General features: G+C 42.0%; 1 protein-coding gene and 1 pseudogene across 2 annotated transcripts; both read left to right on the plus strand.

Moving 5' to 3' along the window:
- Positions 1 to 5,638: 5,638 nt before the first annotated feature.
- Positions 5,639 to 5,856, plus strand: LOC147578367 (late cornified envelope protein 3B-like; annotated as a pseudogene).
- A 15,028-nt stretch (positions 5,857 to 20,884) lies between these two features.
- Positions 20,885 to 25,016, plus strand: KPRP (keratinocyte proline rich protein). 2 transcript variants are annotated; one of them, XM_086718263.1, is made up of 2 exons: positions 20,885 to 20,909; positions 22,517 to 25,016. In XM_086718263.1, the coding sequence occupies exon 2, from the start codon at positions 22,544 to 22,546 to the stop codon at positions 24,296 to 24,298; it is 1,755 nt and encodes a 584-aa protein (XP_086574389.1). In that variant the 5' UTR covers positions 20,885 to 20,909; positions 22,517 to 22,543; the 3' UTR covers positions 24,299 to 25,016. The 2 variants fall into 2 exon arrangements, with proteins under 2 accessions (XP_086574389.1, XP_025768510.1); XM_025912725.2 differs by lacking the exon at positions 20,885 to 20,909 and adding an exon at positions 21,126 to 21,242.
- The last annotated feature ends 2,010 nt before the right edge of the window (positions 25,017 to 27,026 follow it).

A 27,026-nucleotide genomic window follows, 5' to 3' on the forward strand; every position in this document is an offset into this window, starting at 1 on the left:
CTCTATTTGTGGGTTTGAGCCCCACATTGGGCTCTGTGCTGACATCTCAGAGCCTGGAGCCTGCTTTGGATTCTGTGTCTCCCTCTCTCTCTGTCCTTCCCCTACTCATACTCTCTCTCTCTGTCTCTCAGTAGGTGAATAAATGTTTAAAAAAATTGGAGAAGTCAAATTACATGTTGTTTGTTTTTCTACATTTGGCTTATTTCACTCAGCATAATATCCTGCAAGTCACCTATGTTGTTGTAAATGGCAGGACTTCCTTCTTTTTAAGACTGAATAATATTCCATTGTGTATATATGCCACATTTTTTTTTTTTACCCGTTCATCCATTGACAGAGAAATGGGTTGTTTCTGTATCCTGGCTATTGTGAATAATTAAGTCACTTCTTAGACTTACTGCCCACACTAGCAGGTCAGAAAGAATTTTTTGTTGTTGTTTCCCTCCACTTATTTCCTATTTCTTGGCGAATTTCTGCCCATGAATGAAGATGTCTTTTGGAAAGAAATCTGTGTTCTTTGTTTCTGTGTAGAGCTACCTGACCATGCCTTCTCAATGAGGACAGCTCCCATTTCTGGAATAGGGAGAAGGTAAAAATGTTGCCCTGTGCCCATACCTCAATCTCCTCCATTGTCATGCCCATGCCTTGATAGAAATTCACATTCTTGCAGGTGTCTGAAAAAGAATCATGGCTTCTTCATGGTTCAGAGTGGGGTAAGGAGAGAAACCCTGAACCTTCCTTTAAAACATTACTGATATATCTTAAGAAGGCTAAGTTAGGCCTCCTTATGTCGGAGAAACCAAATTCACTTATTATAACTATAAAGTTTCATCAGAATTGTATTTTAAAATCACTCTTTTTAAAGAAGTATTGTACTTTTAATTGGAAGTTTGGCAAATATATTTGAGGAGGAAACAAATCCTTAATACTATAAGAAATAATGGGAAATATTCAGATTAACATAAGTTCATTTTATACCATCCTTTCCCTGCTTGCACCCACTGAATCATGGACATGAAACCACCACTAATATCAATCCCACTGTAATTTTTATTAGTTATAACTCTCATAAAAGCAAGTTTAATTTTTCCAGTTCATAAGAATCATGTCCTTCTCTAAATTCTCACATTAAAATCATTAATTCAATCAGAGAGTACTATGTGGTCCTCTAATTATATGTTAAAAGCAAAGAGTTGTGGACCTCTTAACTCATCTCATCTCATCTCATCTCATCTCATCTCAACACCCCTTTTGCATTGTTTTCATATTATCATCCCTCTAGTCCTGTAGAAGCTTTTCATTCCCAGATCCCTCTTACTTTGCCCATCTTTATGCCTCACTGTTACATGCTGCAGTTATGGATATAGATAGATCTCTGCTCTTTTACAACCACTGTTCCCATCTCCTTCTTGGCTCATTTGTGTTGCTCAGACTCGACTTCCAGACATTCATACTTTTGTTTCTCAGATAATAGCCTCATCTGGAATAGTCTCTGTCTGCCTCGTGTTGAAGCTGGTGGAGCACTTGTCTGTTGGACCTTCTAGATAGTAATTTTATAAGACCATCTGTGAAGATAAGGGTGGTTTCCGAATCTCTCTGAATCCACCCTGTTACTTGATACAATACTTTGCATGCAGAATGGATTTCATAAATGAAAGGGGATGAGACACACCTAACCCTCATTCTTCTGCCATCTTTATCTTCAGAAGTATCCACCTATAGCCTCAGGTGAGTCCAACAAAGAAAACAGAACAACAAGACTTCTATATCAATTCTCTGTAATCAGGAAATCTTGCCAGGCAGAATGATGACTGTTAAAATACCAAAACATAGGAAATGATATCAATTAGAATAGTAGTAAGAGTGGTTAGAGAAGTAGCTGCCACTTTTTAGGTTCAGCGGCATATGTTGTGTTCAGTGCTTCATAGGCAATATCTCATGTGATGCTTACAGATGAGCAGGACAATGATCACTATTCTGCAGACCATGAAACTAGTTTAGAAGATATAAGTAACTTGCTGAAGACAGCATAGATTGCCAATGGAGAAGTAGGCATGATAACTTCAGTATTTTTGAATCCAAGACTGTCCTTAATAATACCTTCTATTTAGAATGCCTTCTTTGCTGTCAATCCTCTGCCCTTCTAATGTCAGCTCCAGACTCTCTTGGCTGGGGGTATGCTTAAGGTCAGTACATTATACTTCCATTGATTATCATTGGCTTTTGAACAACTCTTTCTTCAAAATCATGGTGCAAAATCAAGGTCTCCCCTCTTTGAAATGCTATAGTTCTTTGAATCAACACCACATCTCAGCCATTGTGACATTATGGCATCTATATTTGAGTACTCTGTATAACATTCAAAAGTGGTTTCTTCATTCTGTTTTTTTCCTACTTCATCACTTATCAATCTCTTAAACTTCATGAAATAGTGATCTCCACTTCTTCTATCCTTACTCCTTTCCAAAATTATTATAAAGCCATTTCAGCTCTCACCATTGAAACTGCTATTTCCAAAGTCACCAGTGCCCTTAATATTGTCAAATCTACTGGATTTCATCTCTATAGCATTTTATGATGTGAATAACCTCCCTTTTTTTGAAAGTTTTCTTTCCATTTTTTCCAAAATGCCATGATTTTCTCTCAATTCTTCCACCTTAGGTATCTCAATTTTCTCTCTTGGACTCCTACACTTTACAACTCCATTATTTACCCATTACGAGTTGAAATATGCGCAAGTCTCTGTGTCTATTTCTATCTTTTGTAGGGGAGGAAAAATTCTCTACCCTTGAAGGTTTTCTAGCCTAAGACCTAAAGATTCACAGGAGGAAAAAAAGTGTATTACATGAACATGGAGGCCCAATAATGAAATTGAGACCCAAAGAAATGACGAAGGAAGGCATTTTTAAATAATTTTTAAACAAAGAGACAATAAATCTGCGAGGAATTGACAAGAAAAAGAAACACATGTTTGGGAGTTTTAACTTTTAAGGAATTCTAAATAGAATCCAGGCTGAGATAGTAGATTAAAAAAAAAAAAAAACCAACAAGGTTTGTTTCCACAGCTTTCTTGGCTTTAAGGTCGTTATTCCTGGTGAGAGGGATGTCTTTTTACTTCTTAGTACAGGAAGGGTACCTTTCATATGGGACTTTTATTGCCTGCTTTGAGGGGCACAGAGGAGGGTCTGGATCCTTGTATTGGCTGTTTCTTAGGTAACTTTTGTTTAAAATAATCTATATGCCAAAGGGCTCATTTCAGGGTGGCCTACTCTTGGCCCCCACAATAAATTGTATCCTCTTTTTTTTTCTCAGCAAGGGTGCTGTCCTAAAGCAACCCTATACACCTGCACACCCTCAGATGGTATTTAATTACCAAGAAACCAATCCAGTCTGTAAGGTGGTGTCTTCTGTATATGCCTATTAAACCCCAGCAAGACTCTATTAGAAGACTTCTCTGTTCTCCAAAAAAATACCCTGACTTTGATGTGAGCTCATTAAAATTAGTGATAGTTCCTTATTCACAGCAGTTAAACCCTGTGTTTGCTGATTAGTAGATGTTCAAACAATGTCAAATTAAAGAAATCCACTTATGTCTTATTTCATTTCTCAATTCTATATGTCTACCTACCGAATGCAATAGCTCAACAATACAGTGACTGTAATTCCCAAGCTCTCATCTTCACCTTTCAAGCAAGAAGTCTGCTAGAACTTCCAAGCTCAAAACAGTGTTTTTCTCAGATAATGAGATGTCCTATGCATCTTACAGCCTCAGATGGCAGCGTGTCCTCTCTGTGTGCCCACTGCTCCTCAGCAGCGATCAGACCCCTCCAAGAACTTTTCTTTCATGGCCTCTGCAGACTCCTCCTGGTTCACACTTTGCCCATATGATCTCACAGAGCTATGTTTTCAAATAATGCATTTCTCAGGAACTAGTACCCAGTATTAGTGGTGTCTATCAAGAAAAAAATGAGCGTTTATTTGGGGATCTAGGTAGTGCAATATGGGAGACACAGAGATGACCAAAATTGAAAGTACTCTGAATTGCTAATTGCCAGCAGGAGTGCAAGTTTATAAAGGCAAAACCACAAGATTATGTAAGTTGTTTTGAAAGAACTATGATTGGCGCTGGCAGAGTTAAACTGACCATCTATTACCAGATTGACTATTTAGCTAACAGATGTTACATTATCTCCATTTCAGTCGGCCATAGAAGGATGTGTTCTAGGAGGGGGTCCAGTTGCAACTGACAAAGCCCAAAGTTCATGGTCTTCTGAGAAGGCCAAGCATAGGTCCTACTTCCTCAATATCCTTCCCACCCTATTTTGAATGACTCTTAGCAATGATTGCTTCATTCTGGAATCTTCTTTCACAGTGGAAGTAGTTCTACACTTCCCTGGCCATCTGTCTTGCTACAAGGGATTCTGAATCAGCCTCAGTGCCTTATAAACACCTGCCTTCCTCTCCCCTGGTGTTTAGTATTGTGTCAGATACTATACCACACACACGGAACACAGAGGAGTCTTAAAACATGTCCCTGCTTTCAGTGGGGTTCAAGTTTAAGCAAACATCTGGAAAAACTGGGTAACTTCCCTTAGATAAGAGATACAGGAACCTGAATACAGATGAAAACCTCTTGAACATGACTCACAGTCACTGCTTCAGAGTCATCCTTAAAGACTACATGCACCTGAAGGCCATTTGTCACCTTCCTGTCACTGGTATCTTGTAAAATTCTGGGCCCAAGAAAGAAATGTATATTTATTGACTTACTGAAGGAGTAATGTGTGAAGGTTGAATGGCTGGTCTGCAGCAGACTGGGGGCAGATAGCCTGCAGCCTCTGGCTTCTGGAATTCCTCTCAACCCTGCATGCATAGAGATCCAGGAGCCCCAGGACCAGGAACATGAGCAGCACCTCATCCCAGGTGTGAAAGTTGAGTGTTTGGCAGAGGGAGTTTCCAGGAGCAGGACTGCAGGAGGCAGGGGGTGAGGAAGGAGTAATGGTTGACAGCAAGGGCACTGTGATGGCAACAGAAATCATGTGAGGGTTTCTGCAACTTGCAGATCTCTTGTCACATCCTGCCCTGACTTCTCCTGGTCAGGTGAGTACATGGTGAAAAACAGGCTACAGGTTGGGAATATTCTAGGTTAGGGAGAGAAGGGCAACAAGAAGATGACACCATGGGCTGTAGAGTAGAGGAAGAGGAGAAGGAAGACAGAGCAGTGGAAACAATGTTGACTAAGTGGACTTCTCTCTTGTCCTCTAACAAGAGGTGTTGTTGTAGATGACAAGAATCCACCCAAAATGTTAAGGATGACTAATCCTTCACAGTAAGGATTCTGAATTATGGCCAGCAATGTTTTCAAGTGGTTCTGAGACCTTATTCAGGGGTGATTGTAGGGCCCAGGTAGGAAGATGGTTGGTATCTCTGGGAAAGAACAGAAAAGAAGAGAGAGAGCTTTAATTGTAGTTAGTTTCACTTCCCATCCATTTCCAGATTCTGCTTATAGATCTTGCTCATAAAGTAGCTTGTCTTGGGTGAGGACTCAGTGAACGCCAGGATAAAGGACACATCTGCTTGTCACCTGTATGCTGATGGTTGGATGCATTTCTCCCTAGGTTACTGACTTCCTCCCAAAATGTCTTGCCAGCCAAGCCAGCAGCAGTTCCAGGCTCCTCACAAGTGTCCCTCAATTGCCTACCCCAGTGCCCAGCCCCATGTCTCCCTCCAGTCTCTCCTTGTTGTGGCCCCAGCTTTGAGGGTGGTGGCTGTTGCCTGAGCCACCATATATGCTGCAGGTCCCACTACCACAGACACCAGAACTCTGGTTGCTGTGGCAGTGGCAACGGCCAATAGTCTGGAAACCCAGCTGCTGTCACAGGTCTGTGGTTCTGGCTGCCGCTGGCCGTACCATGAGGACTTCCAACAATCAGAATCAGAGGAACTGCCCCCAGCCTGTTGCTCCTTCCTGCTTTCCTGTCCTCTGTGCCCTGCAGACTGAGCTGCCGAAATCTTCCAATGGAAACTTCTATATTTTTCCCTAAATATTTTCTAGTTTCTTCCCATCTGAGTCACAAAATAATAAACCCATTGAGCCTATCTGGCATCTCAATTAATTTATTTTTATTTTTATTTTTTTGCCAGCAGTACTCCACAGGTCAATGTTAGCAACTTGGCAGGACCCAGCCCTGCTCTACCTGGGGACTGAAGCCTGCTCAGGAGTGTGGGTCACCTGGTCAGTCTCTATTCACAGGAGGTCCCTGGAAAGACCTCTGTTGACCTTTCCTGCCACAGAGAGGACAAGTTTAGGCTTCCAGTTGCCAATGGAGGGTACATTTACATTTTCTCCAGTTTTATACCTATTTCTCCACTATATTTTTAATGAATAATAATAATGATAATGTTTCTAACTCTTCATATTAAGTGATCAATTAAATAGTGCTAGTACTATAGCAACAGCAAAAGCCTGGAAGCAAGCAAGCTAAATGCAGATCAGATAGAAGGTGGATGAGTCATTGTTACATAGACAATGTTACATGAGACAGTGATTCATTGTCTCAAATGAATCAACTAAAGCAGCACACAACACACAAATAAGTGAAAATAGCAATTCCAAAAAGATTACATGCAGCATGATACTCTAAGTTTTAAAAAAGCAAAATATATAATTTTTGTCTGTTGTATATATGGTTGGAAATAAACTATAGAAAATGGAAAATGAAGTATAGATAAAACCTTTTTTTTGAAATAAATATTTTGGTGGGGAGCAGCACAGTGGGGTATGTGGGACAGGAACATGTGGTTATAGGAACTAAGTTATTGTTAAATCCTACCTTTAATTTGGGTCAGTTCCCTAGTCTTTTTATATTATTAAATGAATGAATGAATGAATGAGTGAATGAATGAACAAACAAACGAAGAAACAAACAGATGGACAGGTCAGCAAACTAAATAATGAAGAGGAGGGCAGTGTGTCTGATTTCTCCATTTCTATACATCTAAAGTCTTGTGTTGCCCGAACGTGTGTCACATTCATTAACTTACATAATGTTCTAATTTGATTCTTGATTCCCCAACAATTTTATAAATTAGGAAACTGAGGTCCAGAAAAGTTAAATAATTTATCCACAGTCACACAGTAAGAACAAAGCCAGCTCCTCGGCAGTGTCTGAGCCTTTCACTCCTGTTCTCTTCTTTTTCTCGTCACTTCTCCTGGGCAGTCTTATCTTCCTCTGTGGCTTCAGTTAACACTGTCACTCTGATGGCTAAGATGCCCTTCTCAGAGAGCCCTTCATTGACCCCTGAATCTAAAATAGCTCCTTTGTCTTCATTTCACATATCACCAACAACTGGCTTCTTATGTATTTACTTTTTGTGCCCTCCTCTTCCAACTTCAATATGAACTTCGTGACAGTGTGAACCTTGTTATCCTGCCCAGTGCCATCTCTCCAGAATCTAGAATGGATGTATGAAACATGTTTTTTGTCTACATTGCTCCTAGGTCAATGTACAAGGTCCATACATTTTCCTGAGCTTCAGACTGATTCATTTGGGTGCCTTGCCAATTCTACCAATCAAGGGCACTATTCTCATTTCAAATTAAAAATTTACAGTATAAAAATCATTCCATAGTCCTCCATTGATCAAACCTCCTCTCTGTTGATTTCAACTCAGAGAATAGCATCATCATCTGCCCAGTTTAAAACCTGAAGACATCCTGAATTGTTGTCCCTTTTGTGTCCCTCCCGCTTCTTGGGTATTCATTGGCCAATAACAGGTGGAAGTTTCACTAAATCAAATGACACTCTGGAAAATGTGTAAGAATGCTTCTTATGATATAATGATTAATTCCATATCAGGTGGTCATTTTAAGTGCTTTATTACATTATTGAAAATAGCCTTTCATTAGTAATACATATGAATTAAAGACCTATGTAATATTTCAATGCAATTCTGATTGTATGATGTTGAAGTAAGTCACTAACTTCTCTCTCTGTGTTCAGTGTAGTCTTCTGCCAGAAACGGCTAACATAATCACATAAATCATAGGGTTGTTGTAAGGATTAAATGAGTTACTATGTTCAATTAAATGGCTTAGTACAGGACAATAACTATTTGCTCTTGTGTGACACAAAACCCTCAGGAACACATTTATTTTACAGATTACAGTTCTTCTCCAACCACCATCATGATCAAACTTACCTTCATCATTAATGTTAGAATCATCATCATGATATGGTCACTCCCATCAATGACCTTGGTCCTTCAAACCAACCTCCATAAGTAACTCAGCCCACATTATTCGTTTCTTTCCTGAGTTCCTTTTCTGTCTTTTTTGCAATCAATAATTCTTCACATTTCACCCTCAGTTGGATACTGTCCTAATGTATCAACAAAAACTTCAAGAAATGGTGATTATTTCATGTCTGGCCTTTCTTCTTCCTTACAAAGTTGTTTTTCACTTCTTAATTACTTACCTTCAATAATTATTATTATTTACAACTTTATATGACCAATTCATTGACAGAAAGAATAAGTAATGATTTCTACTCACACGTTTCCTTTGAAATCAGTCTCTCTGAGATCACTATTGATGTCCTAACAGCCAAATGGAATGGACTCCCTGGGGCATTTTGCAATGATGATCACCTTCTTTTTAGGACTCTTTCTTTGAGTAATGCAATCTTTCCCCCCACCCTTTCTTAGGCTAGTACTGACCATTCTTATGCTATCCATTCTTTTTTCTTGCTGGCTGTCCATCAATGAAGTCTTGGACTCTCTGGTTCTCTTTGATCCCCAAAACATGATGACCTCATTCTTGCCATATCATCAACCAGATACCATGTCCCTTTCCAGTCACATTACACACCCTCCCCTAAGCTCTAAGAGCATCCAGGGCTTCTAACAGAAAGGTCATGTGCGCCCTCATCTGTCTTCCACACTGGCTTGTGATGGTCTCCAAGGCCAGAACAATTATTCTTGTATTTTGAGCACTTACTAGAGTGCTCCCTCCAATGTACAACATATATCTCTGCCTGGTTAGGTCTGTCTGTAATTTCAGATGCATTAATAGGCAAAGCATGAATTTTCACATCTGAGTATTCCCTACCCTCATATGTGGCCTTGAAATGAAGCCCAGGGGAATCCCCTATGGCCAAGTGACAGAGTTGTCACTTACCTATCACCTCCCCTTCCAATCTCCTATGGACTCACATCACTGTTGCTACCATGATCCCACAATCCTTTATGCTGTCTCCTGGCCACTGATTGGCTGTCCCTCGAGCTCCCTTTTCTGGTCAGTGACCTGAGCTTCATTCCCTTGACTGGCCTGCTCACATACGTGCACATCCCACTGATTTTTATTCTGGGTTGACCTGTGCTCTAGGTCTAATAATAAAAGTACTATTTCTGAGGCACTGATAGATCCATGGTCAGTCACATTTGACTCAGTGTGTGCCCTCCCTCCTTTCTCTTTTTGGACTTCTCCAGCCCACAGAAAGGAATCCTCACACCCAAGATTCTCCTTAATTCTCTGAGTCAGTGACATTAACTCATTTCTTCCTTACATCTACCCCTTTTGTGATCACTCAGTGGGACTCCTGGGAGGATGGAAAAGAGTAAAGACCAGTACAGATTCCGTCCCAAGTGGGCTCTCCATCTGGAAAAGCAGAGAGACATGCCAATGGATGTGGCACTCTTCTGGGGTAAGAGCTGTTAGGGAGCACACTAGGTTAAAGGGCCCTCCCTCTTAGAGCACATAGTAAATGGCCTTACAGTGCATTGTGTCCAGGTACATCCTTAAGGAAGCTGGCTGATCTTTGTGATGACAGCATCTTATAATCTGGCCTCAAAACAGACAATACTATTTGTTGACTTAATGAAGCAGTGAATGCATAAGGTGGAATGGCCGGCCTGCAGCAGACTGGGTGACAGGTCTGGAAGCCTCTGGCTTCTGGGATTCCTCATGGTCCTGTGCAGACATCCTGGAACCCCTGGGCTGGGAGTATGAGCAACATCACTTCATCCCAGGTATGGAAGTGAGTTCTCAGCTACTGCCACAGCTCTGGAGTCTTGTCCAGAGGAGCAGCCGTGAGAGGGCAGGTAACATAGACCTCCCCTCGGAACTTTCCCTCCCTTCCCCTTTTCTTCTGTTCTGGAGTTTGAGATGTTACAATGAGGTCTTCTTTTATTCCTGTGCTCCCCAAAACTCTCCATCCCAGGCACCTTTCTGTGGAACCAGCATTCCACATGGGAGAAAATAAAGTTTCTCCTTCCAGCACCCCTGCTCCTTGTCCTGGCAATCCCTTGGCACCACCTCCCTGCACCCCAGCCCCACCAGTGTGATCAGAGTTTCTCCAGGCAAAGCTTCCCAGTTCAGGTTCTGAACATCCCAACCAGAGCACTGCATTATCCAGATAAGCCTCTAGGACAAAGATCCAGACCAATATAATGACTTCGTCCCTTAATCTGGAAAAGAGAACTTCTTCCCTTCTGTCAGTCTCAGCGTTGGAGACCAGCAGCCAACACATGTGCAGGGTAGTAGCTCTTATGTTTCTTGTGATTTATATTAATTTAAAGAATGTTCATAATATGTATCACATTTTATTTCTATAACATTCTTTGATAAATCAGCAAGAGAAACACAACCAACAGCATCAAGATATGAAAATCCAGAAATTCAGGGAAGCCACAGGAGGGGACATGCGAGGACTGAGACTATGGTGTAAAGCCCCAGTTCTTACTCTTAATTATTTCTGAAGTCACGTGACCAGGCCTACATGATTTTATACTGCAAATAATTTTGGCTCATTGCAAATTGTTTCAGAAATGATTATTTTTCCATTAGGTGAGCAGTATGATGTAATAAAAATGGCTGTAATGTTATGCAATAATAATATAATGGTGATAATAATGATAATTGTGTTTATTGAGGACCTATTCATGGCTTGATTCATCACGTACCTTTATGAGAGTTTACAACAGCTATGAGGCAGACTGTTTACATTTTATACATGATGATATTAACCAAGGCTGAGAGAGTCAGTGACCTGCTGCTCCACACAGATGCTTGGAGGGACAGCCACAGGATAAGCCCAAGCATGTCTGTTCCTAGAGACCTTGCCATTTTCCTGGGGTGCTCAGTCTCCTGACCGGTTTTACTTCTTGAGATCCAACAACATAAAGTGTGGATTGTGTCAGAGGGTGCCTAACACTAGCATAGAATCAGCAATCCATTTCCTGGGTTAAGACAAATAATTCCTACACCTGTGTCCCTGCTTCTGCTCCAGCAACCTCCACACCACCCCTTGCAGAGCACCCAAAATCTGATCTTGCCACACTTCTGCTTAGAACTGTGGCTTGCCATCTGAGGATGTACACCTAGTGGCCCCTTCCTCCTGCCCACACTCACTGGCAGCTTTCGGTTCTATGAATGTGCCACCATCCATCCTGTCTTGTCCTCCTTGTTGTCTCTTCCCACATCCTGTTTTCTCATTCTAGCATGTTCTTCATGCTCCAGTGCTCCTTCCTTATCTTTATATCTCAGCCCCATGTTCCCTTACTCAGGAAAGGCTTTCCTGACCTCCCAAAAGCTCTCATGCTCTGTGAACCTCTCCTGTCAAATGCTGATCAGAAATGCCATTGATCATTTATCTGTGTGGCCCTTTGATTAATATTTGTCTCTCTATTTGACTAAGAGCTCTCTAAGAACAGGGGCTATGTTCCTTTGTTTGTTTACCTTACCACTGTATTGCCAGTGGGTAGTACAATGCTTTGTACATAGTGAATACCAACTAGCTGAATGAATAAGTGCATGCATGGGAGAATGAATGAATCATCATCACCATCTTTAACACCATCATCTCTTCAATCTGTATTAGTTTTGAAATATCTTTTTTAATTTGTAGTCTATCAGAAATTGAAATTCAACTGGGCATCCTGTATTTTTATTTGCTAAATATGGTAACTCTACCACAGACATTGCCTTATTGTGCTGTGTGGCTCACTCAGTTTCATGTTTGGAGGGTCACAGTCCCATTCTCCCACTGGTGAGTATGTGTGGCTTTTTCTCCAGAGAGAAAAGGTGAAGTCTTTGGAAAGCCGTGGCTCTTGGTTCTCTTTTCTTTAAGTGCCTCCTTTCTAGGCCCCTACCCTGTGCTTACATCGATCAAAGTCCTTACTCATCACCCGGCATTGCAAATGTCTTTATGTGTTTTCTGTATTAGACTGTAAGATCCTCAAGGGCAGAGGCTGTGAGTAGCTGCTCAGAGAGTGTTTGCTGAGTGAATTGATGATGATTATTCTTAATCCAAGTCTAGGAATCCAATAGGTGATATATAAATACTTGTTGAGTGAACCATAGTTAACAAGCTCCACTTCATGAACTAAGATCACATCCTTTTAGCATAGAGTATTTGAGATAATGACTATTAATAGGGAAAATATAAAAGAGCAGTCGGCACCAAGAAGAATACATACACTATTTCTTTGGATTACAGGCCAACTTCTAGTCAGTCTGCAGTGTTCCCAAGATGTTTGGGGAAAATGCCTGACTGAGATTCAAGCAGAGATTGACCCCTGGGGGTATTTTAGGAGGTACCATATGCAACAGGGAGACTGGATGTCAAAGTCTGTGATTCTGTGCTTCATGAATGTGATTTAGATTTTACCAAGATTTAGGGATATATCTCTGTGTGCATGCACATGCACATGTGTGTGTGTGTGTGTTTATATAATATGTATGTATATGTATATGCATACACATATATACATGTACATATATAAGTATAATCTTTATTGAGATACAATTCACATACCATATAGTTCATCCACTTAAAGTGTACAATTTAATGTTTTTAGTACATTCACAGAGTTGTATAACTATCCCTATGATCTAATTTTAGAATATTTCATCATCACAAAATTAAATCCTGTGAAATCATGAAACCATTAGCAGTCACACCCCATTCCCCCAAGCCCTACTTTCTGTTTCCACAGATTTATTTATTCTGAAAATTTTATAGAAATGGAAACATATAGTATGTGGTCTTTTGTTACTGGCTTCTTTCACTTAGTCTAAAGTTTACAAGGTTTTTCCACGTTGTAGCATGTGTCAGAACTTTATTTTTTAATGGTAAATAAATATTCCATTGTGTCAGTATATCACATTGTGTTTACCCATTAATCAGTTGATTGACCCTTGGGTTGTTGCTATGGTGTGGCTATTGTGAATAAGTCAGCTACAACATATTCACATACAAATTTTTGAGTGGATGAATATGTGATATTTTCATTTTGATAGAAGTGGGTTTGGTGGATTACATAGTTAGTCTGTTTCACTTGAGGAATTGCTAAACTGTTTTCCATAGTGGAGGTAGGTACCATGTACATTCCCACTTGCAAGGTATTGAGGGTTTCAATTTCTCCATCTCCTCTCCAAAACTTATTGCCTATTTTTTTTATTATAGTCATGCTAGTATAAAGCGGTATGCCATTGAGTGTTTAATATGCATTTCCTTGATGACCTGTGACTTTGAACACATTTCCATGCACTTTTTGGCAATATGTGTATCTTCTTTGGAGAAAAATCTATTCAGATTCATTGTCCATTTTTCTTTTTTAAAAATTTTTTTAATTAAAAAAGATTTTTAAATGTTTATTTATTTTTGAGATAGAAGCAGAGCACAAGTTGAGGAGAGGCAGAGAGAGGGAGACACAGAATCCGAAGCAGGCTCCAGGCTCTGAGCTGTCAACACAGAGTCCGATGTGGGGCTTGAACCCACAAACTGCAAGATCATGATCTGAGCTGAAGTCTGATGCTTAATTGCCTGAGCCACCCAGGTCCCCTTCCATTGTCCATTTTTAAATTGTAATATCTTTTTATTATTTAATTGTAAGTGTTCTTTATATATTTTAGGCACAAGTCCATTTTAAGTTGATTTGGAAATATTTTCTCTTATTCTGTGGGTTATCTTTTCACTCTTTTTGAGGTTTAAAAACATTTTTTTTTAAATTTGAGTATAGTTGACACACAGTGTTATATTAGTTTCAGGTATCCAATATAATGGTTCAATATCATTTCTATACATTATGCTATGCTCACCACCATTATGCTAGCTACCATCTGTCACCATACAACACTGTTACAGTACCATTCTCTATATTCTCAATGTTGTACCAATCATCCCTGTGACTTATTCATTCCATAACTGGAAGCCTGTACTTCCCACTTCCTTTCTCCTATTTTGTTCACCCCCTATTTCCTTCTTTCTGACAGCCATTCATTTGTTCTCTGTATTTATATGTCTGATTCTGCTTTTTGTTTGTTTATTTGTTTTGTTTTTTAGATTCCACATATGAGTGAAATTATATGGTATTTGTCTTTCTCAGTTTGACTTATTTAATTTAGCATAATACCCTCTATGTCCATCCAACGTGTCACAAATGGCAAGATCTCATCTTTTTTATGGCTGTGTAATATTCTATTGCATACATACATTCCTTCACATGCACACACACATGTGCACACACACATATGTAATCTTTATCCATTCTTCTATCTGTTGACACTTAGGTTGTTCCCATATCTTGGCTATTGTCAATAATGCTGAAATAAACATAGGGATGAATATATCTTTTCAAATTAATGTTTTCATTTCCTATAGGCATCTTTTCGCTTTCTTTTTTTTTTTTTTTAATTTTTTTTTTCAACGTTTATTTATTTTTGGGACAGAGAGAGACAGAGCATGAACGGGGGAGGGGCAGAGAGAGAGGGAGACACAGAATCGGAAACAGGCTCCAGGCTCTGAGCCATCAGCCCAGAGCCCGACGCGGGGCTCGAACTCACGGACCGCGAGATCGTGACCTGGCTGAAGTTGGACGCTTAACCGACTGCGCCACCCAGGCGCCCCTCTTTTCGCTTTCTTAATGATATCATTTGCAGCAAAAAGATTTTAATTTTTACGAAGCCAAATTTGACTATTTTTTCTTTTCTTGTTTCTGCTTATGGTGTTGTATCTAAGAAAATATTGGCTAATTTACTTCTGTTTTCCACTGAGAATTTTACACTTTTAGCCTTTAGGTCTTAATCTATTTTGAATTAATTTTTATGTACAGTATGAAGAATAATATATTTTAATCTTAATTTCACCTGTATACTCCTGTGAACAATATATATGACCCTATTATACAAATTTATCTCATCTTTCTGTATACATATCTAATGTTGACACTATTATCACAGCTTTATATTTATTTATCTCTCTTTCATTGTTCTGCCTCAGTCCATAATTTTATCTCTTTCTCTTTCTCTCTCTCTAACTCTATTTCTATATTTACAATTTGAATCTAATATTAAGACCAAAAGTAACCAAAATTTATCTAGTCCAACTGAAACCCAGAGAATTCAAGTGATTTTGCTGGAGGCAAAATCACACAGCTTTTCATGTCTTCTTTGCATTAATAAAAGAGATTTATAATGAATAAAAAATTTTTATAGTAATAAGTTAACCTCAAGATTAAATTTAGACAAAAATATATATAAAATAAGGTATCAAGTATCTAAACTGGAAGGTAGTTTATCTTTGAAACCCACAGCAAACAAATAATGCAAACATAAAAAGTGAATCTATATCTTTATATTCAATTTAATAAGCGAAATCTCATCTTCTTTATAGCTGATTTATATCTACTGAAGTCTTTCTTTGTGTCCTATCAGGCAACCAACTCTTTTAATTGGCCCCTGAGACTTATTACTAGACAGATTTTCATAACGTCATTCAACAAACATTTAATAGGCACTTTCTAGGAATGTGGCTTTCTGATAGACACAATCTTCTGCCACCAAGATGCTCATCATCTAGTGAAGAAACCAGACACATCAGTAAAGAAGTGCAGTATTTGTAGATTCCATAAAAGAAGAATTTTGGGGCCCCAGAGTGGATCATTTTACCTGAGGTGATGGCTGTAGTAGAGCTAGGTAAGGCTGAAGGAGACCTTGGAGCTGGGCTAAATGTGATGCAAATCCTAGTGGATATCTGGCACACATGGGTATAGGGGTGGGTGGGGAGAGAGGGGCAAGAGACAGTGTTCTGAGCAGAGTAAAGAATTCTGAGAAAAGGCATTTGACATGAAGCACCAGCCTGCATTGGGAGCACATAACTGAGGAGTAAGATATGGCAAAAGGCTTCTCTGTAACCAAAGACAGATTGGTGTTTGATATATCTTTGCCAGCAAGCCCATTTTATACTTCTTTTAATCACTGGATATTGATAACCTAGTGATGCTACACTGATTACATTCTATAAGGCTGAGCATCTGATGAAGCAGGACTGTCCACTCACCATGGTGACAACTGTCTGAGTTTTCTATGATTAAAAGAGTAGTTGGTTTAGTTCTGCACTAGACTCAGTGTATTACTGTTTGATTGTATGAGTGTTACAAGATAGTAGCCCTTTCAGAGGCCCAAAATTCTCTTATAAGCAGGAGTCTGACTTGTCTATCTTATTTTTTATCCTGCCTAGGAAACATACATACATTACTATTAACTTAATTGAGTCAACATTATCAAATTTGCAAAATGTTAAAAAGTTAAAGTCCGTATATAACTCTACTTTGGGTCTCATACCTACCCCCTGGCTTCTACATATTCTCCATTCATGCATTTCCAACTCCAGCCTCTCTCTGTGTCCTTCTACATCTCCATATCTCCTTGTGTGTCCATTTGATGTTCCCAATCACCACCCTTCTTGTGCTTGCTTCCTCTCTTATCTTTAATGCCTCTGTTGAGGGTGGTTGCAAACAGAACTGGGGAGCTCTTCTGCTCTGTTTAGTATTAGCTTTTTTTTTTTTTTTTTTTTGGTTCTCCCTGATGCAGGGAGGTGTACTTGTTTCTTTACCTATTAAGCAGCCATTTGGTGACAATCTGTGATAGCATTTTTTGCCTTTACCTAGTTGATATATAAGTACTATGTGGTTTAAATATGCATCTGACCCACTGAAACTGGCACCCTTGTGGTAGGGTAAAACTCTGATTACTTCAGTTCTTGAGGGTAGAGGACACAAGATACTAAGAATTCATATGGAAAGACTTGAAGATACCTGAGAGACAAATATTGCCTCCATTTTGGGATGAAATGGCTTCTGGCTCTTATAGTGGTGGGAGGGAACTCAAATGAAAAGAAGAATGTGAATGATACAAAGGAGAAGTTTTATTGAATTGGTTCAAAAACATACACCTTTGCAAAAAGAAAACAAGTATTTATGTCCTAGCTCTTAGGATCAAGGCATCCTAACATACCAGCAAATTCTGTTAAGTAAGGTTCAATAAGCCTGGGTCCCAAAAGGCCATAACTCCTGAAAAGGTTCTCATAGTAAAATAAAACATAGAGTGTCTCTTATGTATCTGTAACTCATGTCATTGTATATCTACTTCCCAAGGCCTCTATCTTTAGATCACTTGGCTATTAACTTGATTCTGCCATTTCCAAACTTGTGACCACAAACAAATTGTGACTTCTTTGAACTTTGATTTTCTCAGCTATGAAATGATAATAATCTGTACCCCACAGAGCTATTTTAAAGATGAAAAAAGTTAATATATGTCAAATTCTTAGCAAAGTGACAGTTATATGGCAAATGTTCAGTGAATTATCTCTGGGTTTATCCATGCTTTTTGAGTTGCCTACATCTTTTTAAATTAATGCATCCATATATGCTGCTGTCCCAATGCCTGTGTCTCTTTCACATGACCTATTCCACTCCCAGCTTGTACCCTTATACTTCCGTATTGTTTTAATCTCTAACTTCATCTCTATCTTTTGCTCTATATTTCATTTATCTACCTCTATTTTTGTCATTTTTGCAGATGTCTACAAACTCACTCTCTTTTGATACCTTTATATTAATTTGATAAATCATTGCGTTGCTATCACCTATTCCTAGGTTTATACAGTTATATGTCTAGCCATGTATATTTCTTTAAAAAAAGTTTATTTATTTATTTTGAGAGAGAGAGAGAGAGACAGCATACGAGTGGGGGGTTGGTAGGGACAGAGATAGGGAGAGAGAATCCCTCCCAAGCAGACTTCATACTGTCAGCTCCATCCCACGACTGTGAGATCATGACCTGAGCCAAAATCAAGAGTCGGATGCTTAACTGACTAAGCCACCCAGGCACCCATGTATATTTCTAAATATCCTATCTATCTACACATATTGCAGAAAACTAACACCTCATCTCTTGGTCATTTGCAAGGCTTGCCCTGAGGGCCCTCTTCCATGACCCCACCTCTGTAAAAAAGCAGGAAGCTGGAAGTAACAAGGGGCACAGAGCTCTTTGGTTTCTGGATCGGACAATGTCAACTTGTTTTCCGGTGGGTTTTTTAATGTTTATTTATTTTTGAGAGAGACAGTGAGAGAGAGAGGGAGAGCGATAGAGCAGGGGAGGGCAGAGACAGAAGGAGACAGAGAATCCCAAACAAGGTCCTTGCTGTTAGCACAGAGCCTGGTGCCTGGCTTAATCTCACAGACTATGAGGTCATGACCTGACCCTAAATCAAGAGTTGGATGCTCAACTGACTGAGCCATCCAGGCATCCCACCCCAGTGGGTTAAGATGTGTGAACCAAGCCCAATTTCATGCCAGTCTCTCACTCGACTCTCCATCCATCAACAGACTGATAGTAATTCAGGAATCTAGAGATACAAAGATGAAAAAAAATAGAGGTTCTTCCTTTAGGAAGTGCACATCTTATCAAGAGATGAGTGAGGGAGATATTAGGATTCAAAAATTCACATTTTGGTGGGGGACAGCTTGTCTGTTTTCAGTTTTCCTTCTTCCCTGATTTCCTGGTTACCTTCTAGGCCAATATCAAGCCCAGAACTATACACCTTCAGAGTGCCTTGGCCAAATGTGTGATCAGAGAACTACTTTCTCTGTTATAGTGGAAAGAGTCTGATCTGCAACTAGAGATACTTGGAGTCTTGACTCTCCAAGGCAACCATTACCTTTAGTTCCCAGACAGATTCATCTCTCTGAGCTTCAGAGTCCTCATCCATAGAATGATAGGGTGGGACTGGAAAATTCCTGGGCACCCTTGTTGTCTTGACCTTCTGAAAGTCTATGATCCTACTCAAGTTTGGAGTGGAATCTGGAGACCCCCTTTGGAATGAGTGATGGAACCCAAAACTCAGACTCTGAAGTCAGGTGGACCTGGGCAGAGACTTCTCCATGGGAGGGATTTCACAGACATGACTGGTATGTGCACTGTAGGTCACAAAGCATTTTTGTACCCATTATCTGATTTTTATCTTCATGAGAACCTGGTGAAATACTTTCACTCCCATTTTCATATGAGGAAACTAAAGCCCAGAGAGCTAAATGGGTAACTGAGTACTAAGTACTTTTGATCAGCCCTCTCATTTAATTCACATGATAATCATATGGCTTTTCTAATTCTTTTCATCTTATTTCTCTTATTTCTTCTTTCTTCTCTTCTCCACCTTCCTCCTCATTTTTATTCTTCTGAGGCTCATGGATGTTAAGTAGCTTTCACCCATTAGCAAGTACTAGAGCTCAGATTCAACCTCAAGTCTGTGTAAATCTGAAGTTTGTGCTCATGGCTTGGTCAGAATCTTAAGTGCCCATAGAGGCTGGAGGGTTATGTGAACAAGTGAAATGATCCAGGCAGAAGCATTATTTCACTTTCCTTTAATCTCACCAAAGAAGAACAAAAGCACAAGTAAAATAATAAAAAGAAACTTATACTTTGCATTGCATCACGGATATAGTATAGAATGATGGAGAATTGTAGAACATGTAAGTAGGTGTATAACATAAAAGTATATGCCCTATCTAAGAGGGGCAGCTATTAATCATTGGGTTGATGGAAATTAGGCTCATCTATGCCAGGTCTTTTGATTTTAGAAGAAAAACTGGATGTCTAGAATCTTAAGTATAATTTCTTTATTTCTAAATATTAATGATTAGTTACTAAAATATATAAGCAAAAAATTATGTAGGCAAAAGATAAAAAGATATCCCATCTTGACTATATCTGGCTCACAGGTGCTAGCTTAGTATTTCTGTCCTGCACTATGCTGTCTTCAAGGACTGCTCCATAGCATTAGCTGAGCACCTGTTGTAAAGCCATCAGGCTGCTCAGCTCAGGACAAGGATGTAGCAGGCAGCCATCCATCTAGCTGTGCCTTGTTGCTTATGATCAGCATTTACTCTGAATGGGTGCTGGGTATTTTGAGTATCATTTTTGGCTGGATATTTTTGTATAAAATAATTGCCTTAATCTCACAAAACCTCTGGAAAGAAGATTTAATTATCTCCATTTTTTAGTTGAGCAACTTAATACTCAAGTTTGTTATAAAGGTCACCCAGTTGTAAGTAGCCAACCTGGGATGTTAGCCTCAGCTCTGACCACATTGTTTTCATCCTGTAGAGTTGCCTCTGTCTTTGAAGTGACTTTAATTGTTTCAAGATAGGGAATTTTTCTGCTTTTATATGTATCTGATGAGAATCTGAGATAAGGAGGAAGTCAGGGGCCTGGACTCCTCTCTCAGGACAGAAGATACCTTTGTCACCTTTCATCATCCCTGACACAAGGTCTTCTAGAGATGGAGAAAAAATTGATAGGATGAAGACAGAGGAAGAAAACAAGAATCTGCTCCTTCATAGTCCAGAAGCTTTGACACTGCAGTGAGACACTCCCACATTCTGTAGGTGACTATCAAGGACAAGCATACAGGGAGGGAACTGGCTGCTGGAATGTCAACCTGGGTGATGAGCCAGGCAGATGCCAATCAGCTGTCTCATGGTGTAAAGCCAGACCCAGAACCCTTTATATAAAGACAGCCCTCTGTCCAGATGCTCAGCCTGAATGTCTGATTGCTGTGAGGAGGGTGAGTCCAGAGGTTGGGTCCTGGGATTGGGATAGGGATGCTTCTAAGGGGATGCCCAGATTCACAGGGGTGAGGCATAGTGAGGCGGGGTGGGGGGAAGTTGTGAGCAGAAAAACAGTGGTACATAAACCTGAAGAGTCTTTTAGGGGACATAAGAAGAATATCTGTGGAGTTTGTGAGAAGAACTGAGGGTCTAAAGCCTTTGATAACACTGGCCTCCTCCTCAGGTACCATTTTCCTGCATCAGGAGCTCTCTCCCTGGAAAAGATGCTTTAGTAATTTACACCTTGTGAGCAGAGTTGTGTGTAGGAGGGTTACCTTCCCCACAGGCATGTGTGTTTACAATTTTTTAATGTTTATTTGTTTTTGAGAGAGAGAGACAGAGCACAAGTAGGGGAGGGGCAGAAAGAGGGAGACACAGAATCCAAAGCAGGCTCCAGGCTCCGAGCCATCAGCACAGAGCCTGATGTGAAGGGAATGTGTATTTAGATATTGTCTATAAGTGGAGAGGGGAAGGCTTTACCTTTCATTAGAAGCATTTTCAGTATTTCTGAAGCTTATTGAAAAGTGTTTTGTTGAATGGGTTAATTGTTAAATCAGCCACCCTGTTGTGCTGGTCACTGGGTTGCCTGTACACGAACGGGTGAATTTGGGAGGACAGAGGAATGGAGACTATCTTCTGTTTCTCCCTGGCTACGTGTGGTGTTAGAGAGTATGCCTGCATCCTCCAAGTCATGGTTGTTATGCTTCTGCTGTGGAGGGGTTTATGTGTGGCTGAATGTCAGTCTTGTGATTTAGGAATCTTGCCCTTTCTGGGTTACCCCATCTTAGGCAGTTGCTCCCTGCTTTTAAGAGGGAATGGGGAGAACCCATTTCTGAGGCCAGCAGACTGTCCCACTTCGGGTGATTTACAACAGCAACCAGCCTGGGCAAGTTGCCATGTTGGTTCTGAGCCTTTCCAAGGCTTGTATGTTGTGTGTGTGTGTGTGTGTGTGCGCACATATGTCCATGAGGGTCATTTAAACACATTCACCTAAAAAGATTGAGTGTAGAGAAACAAGCATTTTATGTTGGGTTTGAGCTGGATCCTTGACTTTCTAGTGGATGCTTTGAGTGCAGATGGTACCTGAGTGCTTGCTCCAATACACTCATTTTTTACATGTTTTCACATGTATGTGTTCCCAGTGCATGTATGTGAGGATAGTCAAGCTTCTGTGGGTGCATGGCCTCTACTTTGGAAGCAGTGTTACTTCTACCTCCTATAAGTGGCTCTCCTGCCACTTAGGCCAAGAAATCATGCTGTCTTCAACGCCCTCTTGTGTTGAACACTGGTATGTCCATCCTCCAGGGGAGACCCTGGACATCTGCAACCCCTGATGTGCCTTTGAAGCTCCTTCAGATCAGGACCTCAGGTCCTTTGGTAGATCCAAGGCAGGTCTCATGGGCAGCGGTAACTAATATTGAGTCCATCTAACTCAGAAGTGTTCTTGGGTAAAGGTTGAGAGTTGGAGAGGAAAGGACAGGGAAGAAGCAGGGTGTCCTCCCCTTGGTTTTGTCTCCTTTTTCTCAACAGCTCATGCTCCTAACACTGGTCTTTCTACCCTCAGGTCCCATCACCTGCCTGCATCAGAACCATGTGTGACCAGCAGCAGATTCAGTGTTGCATGTCACTCCCCCAGTGCTGTGTGAAGGGCTCCTCCTTCTATTCCTCCCAGAATCCCAGTGCCAGGAGCCAGGTTGTGGTCCAAGCACCTTGTGAGATGCAAATTGTGGAGTGCCCCGCACCATGCCCATTTCAAGTTTCCCAGGTAAAATGCCAGGCTCCATGCCAGTCCCAGACCACACAGGTGAAGTGTCAGGCTCCATGCCAGTCTAAGACCACCCAAGTGAAGGGCCAGGCTTCAAGCCAGTCCCAGACCACCCAAGTGAAGAGCCAGGCTTCAAGCCAGTCTCAAATTTCCTGTGTTCAATGCCAGGCTCCATGCCAGCCTCAGGTTTCCTATGTGCATTGTGAAGCCCCATGCCCTTTTCAGACCTGCTATATGGAATGTGCTCCAGTTTATTACACAGAAACTTGTTATGTGGAATGCCCAGTCCAGACCTACATACCCTGTCCAGCTCCTCAGCCTGTCCAGACTTACGTGGCTTCTCCCCCAGTTTCCCAGACTCAGGGAAGATTCTCCACTCAGTGCCAGTATCAGGGCTCCTCCAACAGATGCTCCCCGCAGCGTCAGTCCCAGGCTTCCTACAGCACCTGTGCCCCGCAGTTCCGATCTGGGGCTTACTACGGCGACTGCGCCCCCCAGCGCCAGTCCCGGGCTGCATTTAGCACTTGCGCACCCCAGTGCCAGGCCACTGGTTCTTACCGGAGCTTCACCGCACAGCGTCGCTCGCGGAGCTCCACCAGATGCCTCCCTGCTCGCCAGCTGCAGCCTTCCTACCGCAGCTGCTCCCCACCACGACGGTCTGAGCCCTACTACAGCGGCTGCCTGTCATCAGCGTGCTCTTCGGGCTCCTATAACTACTGCACCCCTCCGCGCCGCTCGGAGCCCATCTATAGCAGTGGCTGTCCTCCGGCTCGCACTTCAGGCTGCTCTCAGAGATGTGGTCCCAAGTGCCGGATAGAGATTTCTTCCCCCTGCTGCCCCAAGCAGGTCCCCCCGCAAAAGTGTCCTGTTCAGATTCCTCCCATCAGACGCTGCTCTGAGAGTTGTGCCCCACGACCCTCCTGGGGTGCCTTCTGCCCGGAGCTGAGGCCACGTGCAGAGTCACGTCCACTCCCAAGCTTCTGTCCATCGCGGCGTCGGGACCAAAGTCCAGAGCCGCCGCTGCATCGATGCCCACCCCCTGCCCCCTGTCCATGCCCACGTCCTGGGCTGTATCCTCGCCCAGAGCCAAGCTCGAGGTCAGGGCCTCGTCTGTGTCCTCCACCGCGGCGACTCTCTGAACCCTGTCTGTGTCCAGAGCCACGTCCAGCCCCACGTCGTTTCCCAGCGCAGCGTGAATTTCCCGAATGGCGTCCGTGTCTACAGCCCTATGAGCATCCAGAACCTCATTCACTCCCGGAGCCAATTCCCCTTCCAGCGCCGTGCCCGAGCCCGGAGCCCTGTGTGGAGCCCCCGTGCGATCCCAGCCCGTGCTCAGGCCCCAATCCAATCCCATGTCCGGGGGACCTGGGCTGTCATGAGTCCAGCCCATGCCGCCTGGACACCGAGGCTCCAAGCTGCGACCCAGCTGCTTATAACCAGTGGCAAGGAAGTGGTGACAGCTGTGGACCCTGTGATACGATTCCAGAGCCACAGAGTGTCAGTGATTGTGGAGACCAAGGAGGCCCCTATGTTGGAGTAAAAGGAGGTCCTTCTGCTGGAACAAAGGGTGCTTATTTTTAAAGAAGCATGGCTGAGACATCCCTGCTTTCTGCCCTGAAAATGTCAGACCTCGATTTCCAACATGTCCCTATGTGCCTCTCTCCAAAGGCAGTTGGAGGCTCCCTGCTGCACAGGTGATGTTGGAACTCCACTGCCTGCCATCTCAGGATCCACACCTGGGTGCCAGGCACCTTTCCAGCCTCACATCTGGATCTTCCCCTATAAGAACCCTCAGTTCTAGCTAGACCAGCCTGGCCACCAGGGCCACAGGATGTTCCTGCCTCCAAGTCTCTGCTCACCTCCACACCACCACCAACCCCCCCCCCACCCCCCCCCCCCCCCCCCCCCCGCCTTACAGGGACCACTTCTCTGCTATGCCCAGCCTCTGAAATCCAGACCATCTTTCAAGACCTTTTCTTTGGAGTCTTTTCTGTTTTTTCCTACTCACAGTAACCTGCACTGACTTCCTAGAACTCATTGCATTGTCCACACCAACCATTTGGCAACTGTCTGCAATATCTCTTGAATTATTTACCTTTCCCTGCCCAAGTAGGTTGTAAACTCCCATTAAAATGGAGTGAGAATATCCCTAAAGTCCCGTGCTCCTCCTTTGGCAGGAAGCTGCTCAGCCAAATGTGTGGGTTGGCAGCCTGAGCCATGATTTATCCTGATAGGCAGACCCAGGATTGAGGACAGAAGGAGGCCATGTGACAATAAAGACGATACTCTCATAGCCTGAGTCCTGCATAATGACTGTTTTTTTTTACACCTTCCTGACTCTCTGGGATAAGCTGCTTCTTCTTCTTCTTCTTCTTCTTCGTCTTCATCTTCGTCTTTATCTTCGTCTTCTTTCAAAATCAATGCTGGGTTTATTGAAAAAAGACTGGGATAAGCTTCTTTATTACTCTTTTTCTTGAGTTTATTGTACCCATGGTCTGAGCTTTCCTTAACCAGTGGGCTTCCTTGTGGGTTTTCTGTCTCCCCTCAGTGTCCTGGAGTCTGGTAGGAGAATATGGATAAAAGGCAGGAGGAATGAGAGAACAAGAAAAATAACTCTTGCTCCTCAATCTGGGTTAAAGCTCTCAGGTCCAGGCTAGACAGGTCACCCAGCAGTCTGTGGAGTTGGTAGGAGGGGGGGAGCTTGAGGAGAACTGGAGGATCTCTGATATTCCACACAGGATACACTCTTCTTTTGTTCAGGTTAAACTGTTTGTACTTTTCTTTTCTTTACTTTTTTTTTTTAACATCGTAGAAAAGGTAGCATCTGAGGCTGCCTCTGCATTCCTCTACATCTCTTGAATACCATTTGGCATGGTGGTCTTGACAGCATAAGGGTGAGGCTTGGAGGTGCAGGAGAGAGAGGGTGACTTTTCCTCCCACTCCCTCCCTGAGATTTTGGTAGAGTCCCATCCCTAAGGAATGTGGTGAGAAAAGTCCTCAAGATACAGGAAGGCAGCCTGGCTATGTGCCTAAGTGACATCCTTCATGACCATGTAACATGAGACCACCTAATCAGACTGTATGTCTATACATTACTCATATATGGGAGACAAAGAAGTAGAAAATACATACAAGACTATGCCATGTGGCATTTGGTCTCAGTTTTCGGGTACAAACCCAACTGAGCCAGTGCTGGGACAAATAAAGTTGCTTCCTGGAAAGAAAGCCTCAGTGTCACAACTTTCTGTGTGAGAAACCTGCAACAAGAAGGGTGCTATGGAATGAATGCTTTTGAGGGAAGACTTTCCCCAAAGGGAGACAGTGCCCTGAGGCCACCAGGGCCTATAGAGGATAAAAGGGGTCCTCTGAAGAGGACACCAGGGGGTGACCCTTGCCTGGACGCTCAGCTCCAGCTCCACAGTTGGGCACCACAGATCTAGGGCCTGGCTCTGAGGACACTTTTCCCTCGCCCCAAGATCTGGTCCTGCAGTGTCAGAGTGGAGACCTAAGAGACACCTGGCAAAGGAAAACTAAGGTTCTTTATGTGAAGTCCATTTGTTCATTCATTTTTTTATTGACAAATATTCATTGCTTACCTGCCAGGTAGTCATTAGCAAAAGGGACATAGATAACCCTTGTTTGCTCTCAGACAGCTTACAGCCTAGAGTATAGGTTCTTAGTGTAGAACTTGGACTGGCAGCATCAGCACCACCTAGGACTTTGTGATAAATGCAAACGCATCACCCCAGACTTACTGAAGTAGAGACTCTGGGTGAGGAAAGCTGGGTTTTAGCCAGCCCTCCACATGTTTCTGATGCCCAGTAATGTTTTGTTGTTACTAGTTTAGTGAAATACCTTATGCAGGTAGAATAGATAGATAGATAGATAGATAGATAGATAGATATAGATGATAAAGATATAGACATAGATATAGATATCCTTTGATTTCCATAATAGCCCATCAAACAGACATTTTTATCTCACCATTTTGCAGAGCTGGAAACATAAGCACACAGGCCAAAGTCACACAGCCAGACTCAATTCTAAGCTTACCTTCCTGTCTCCTACTACATATGGCACCTTTCATCTCAGTCACAGTCCCTGCTTCTTCCAGAGTTCTTTCCTGTATCAACTCAGTTATTTTTCCAACACACTTTTGGAGTGATCTCATTTATTGGACAGGTTATTTTCACCAGTTTTACTTTTGCCTCTTCTCTTCAAATCTAGGTTGCTCTAGGACTATATCTGCTCTGTGGCACAGGCACCAGTGGCCTGGCAAGGCCAAGACACCCCTATTTTTCTATCACCC

The sequence above is a fragment of the Puma concolor genome, chromosome C1, assembly GCF_028749965.1.
Source record: "Puma concolor isolate L17-30 chromosome C1, mPumCon1.1.hap2, whole genome shotgun sequence".
NCBI lineage: Eukaryota > Metazoa > Chordata > Mammalia > Carnivora > Felidae > Puma > Puma concolor.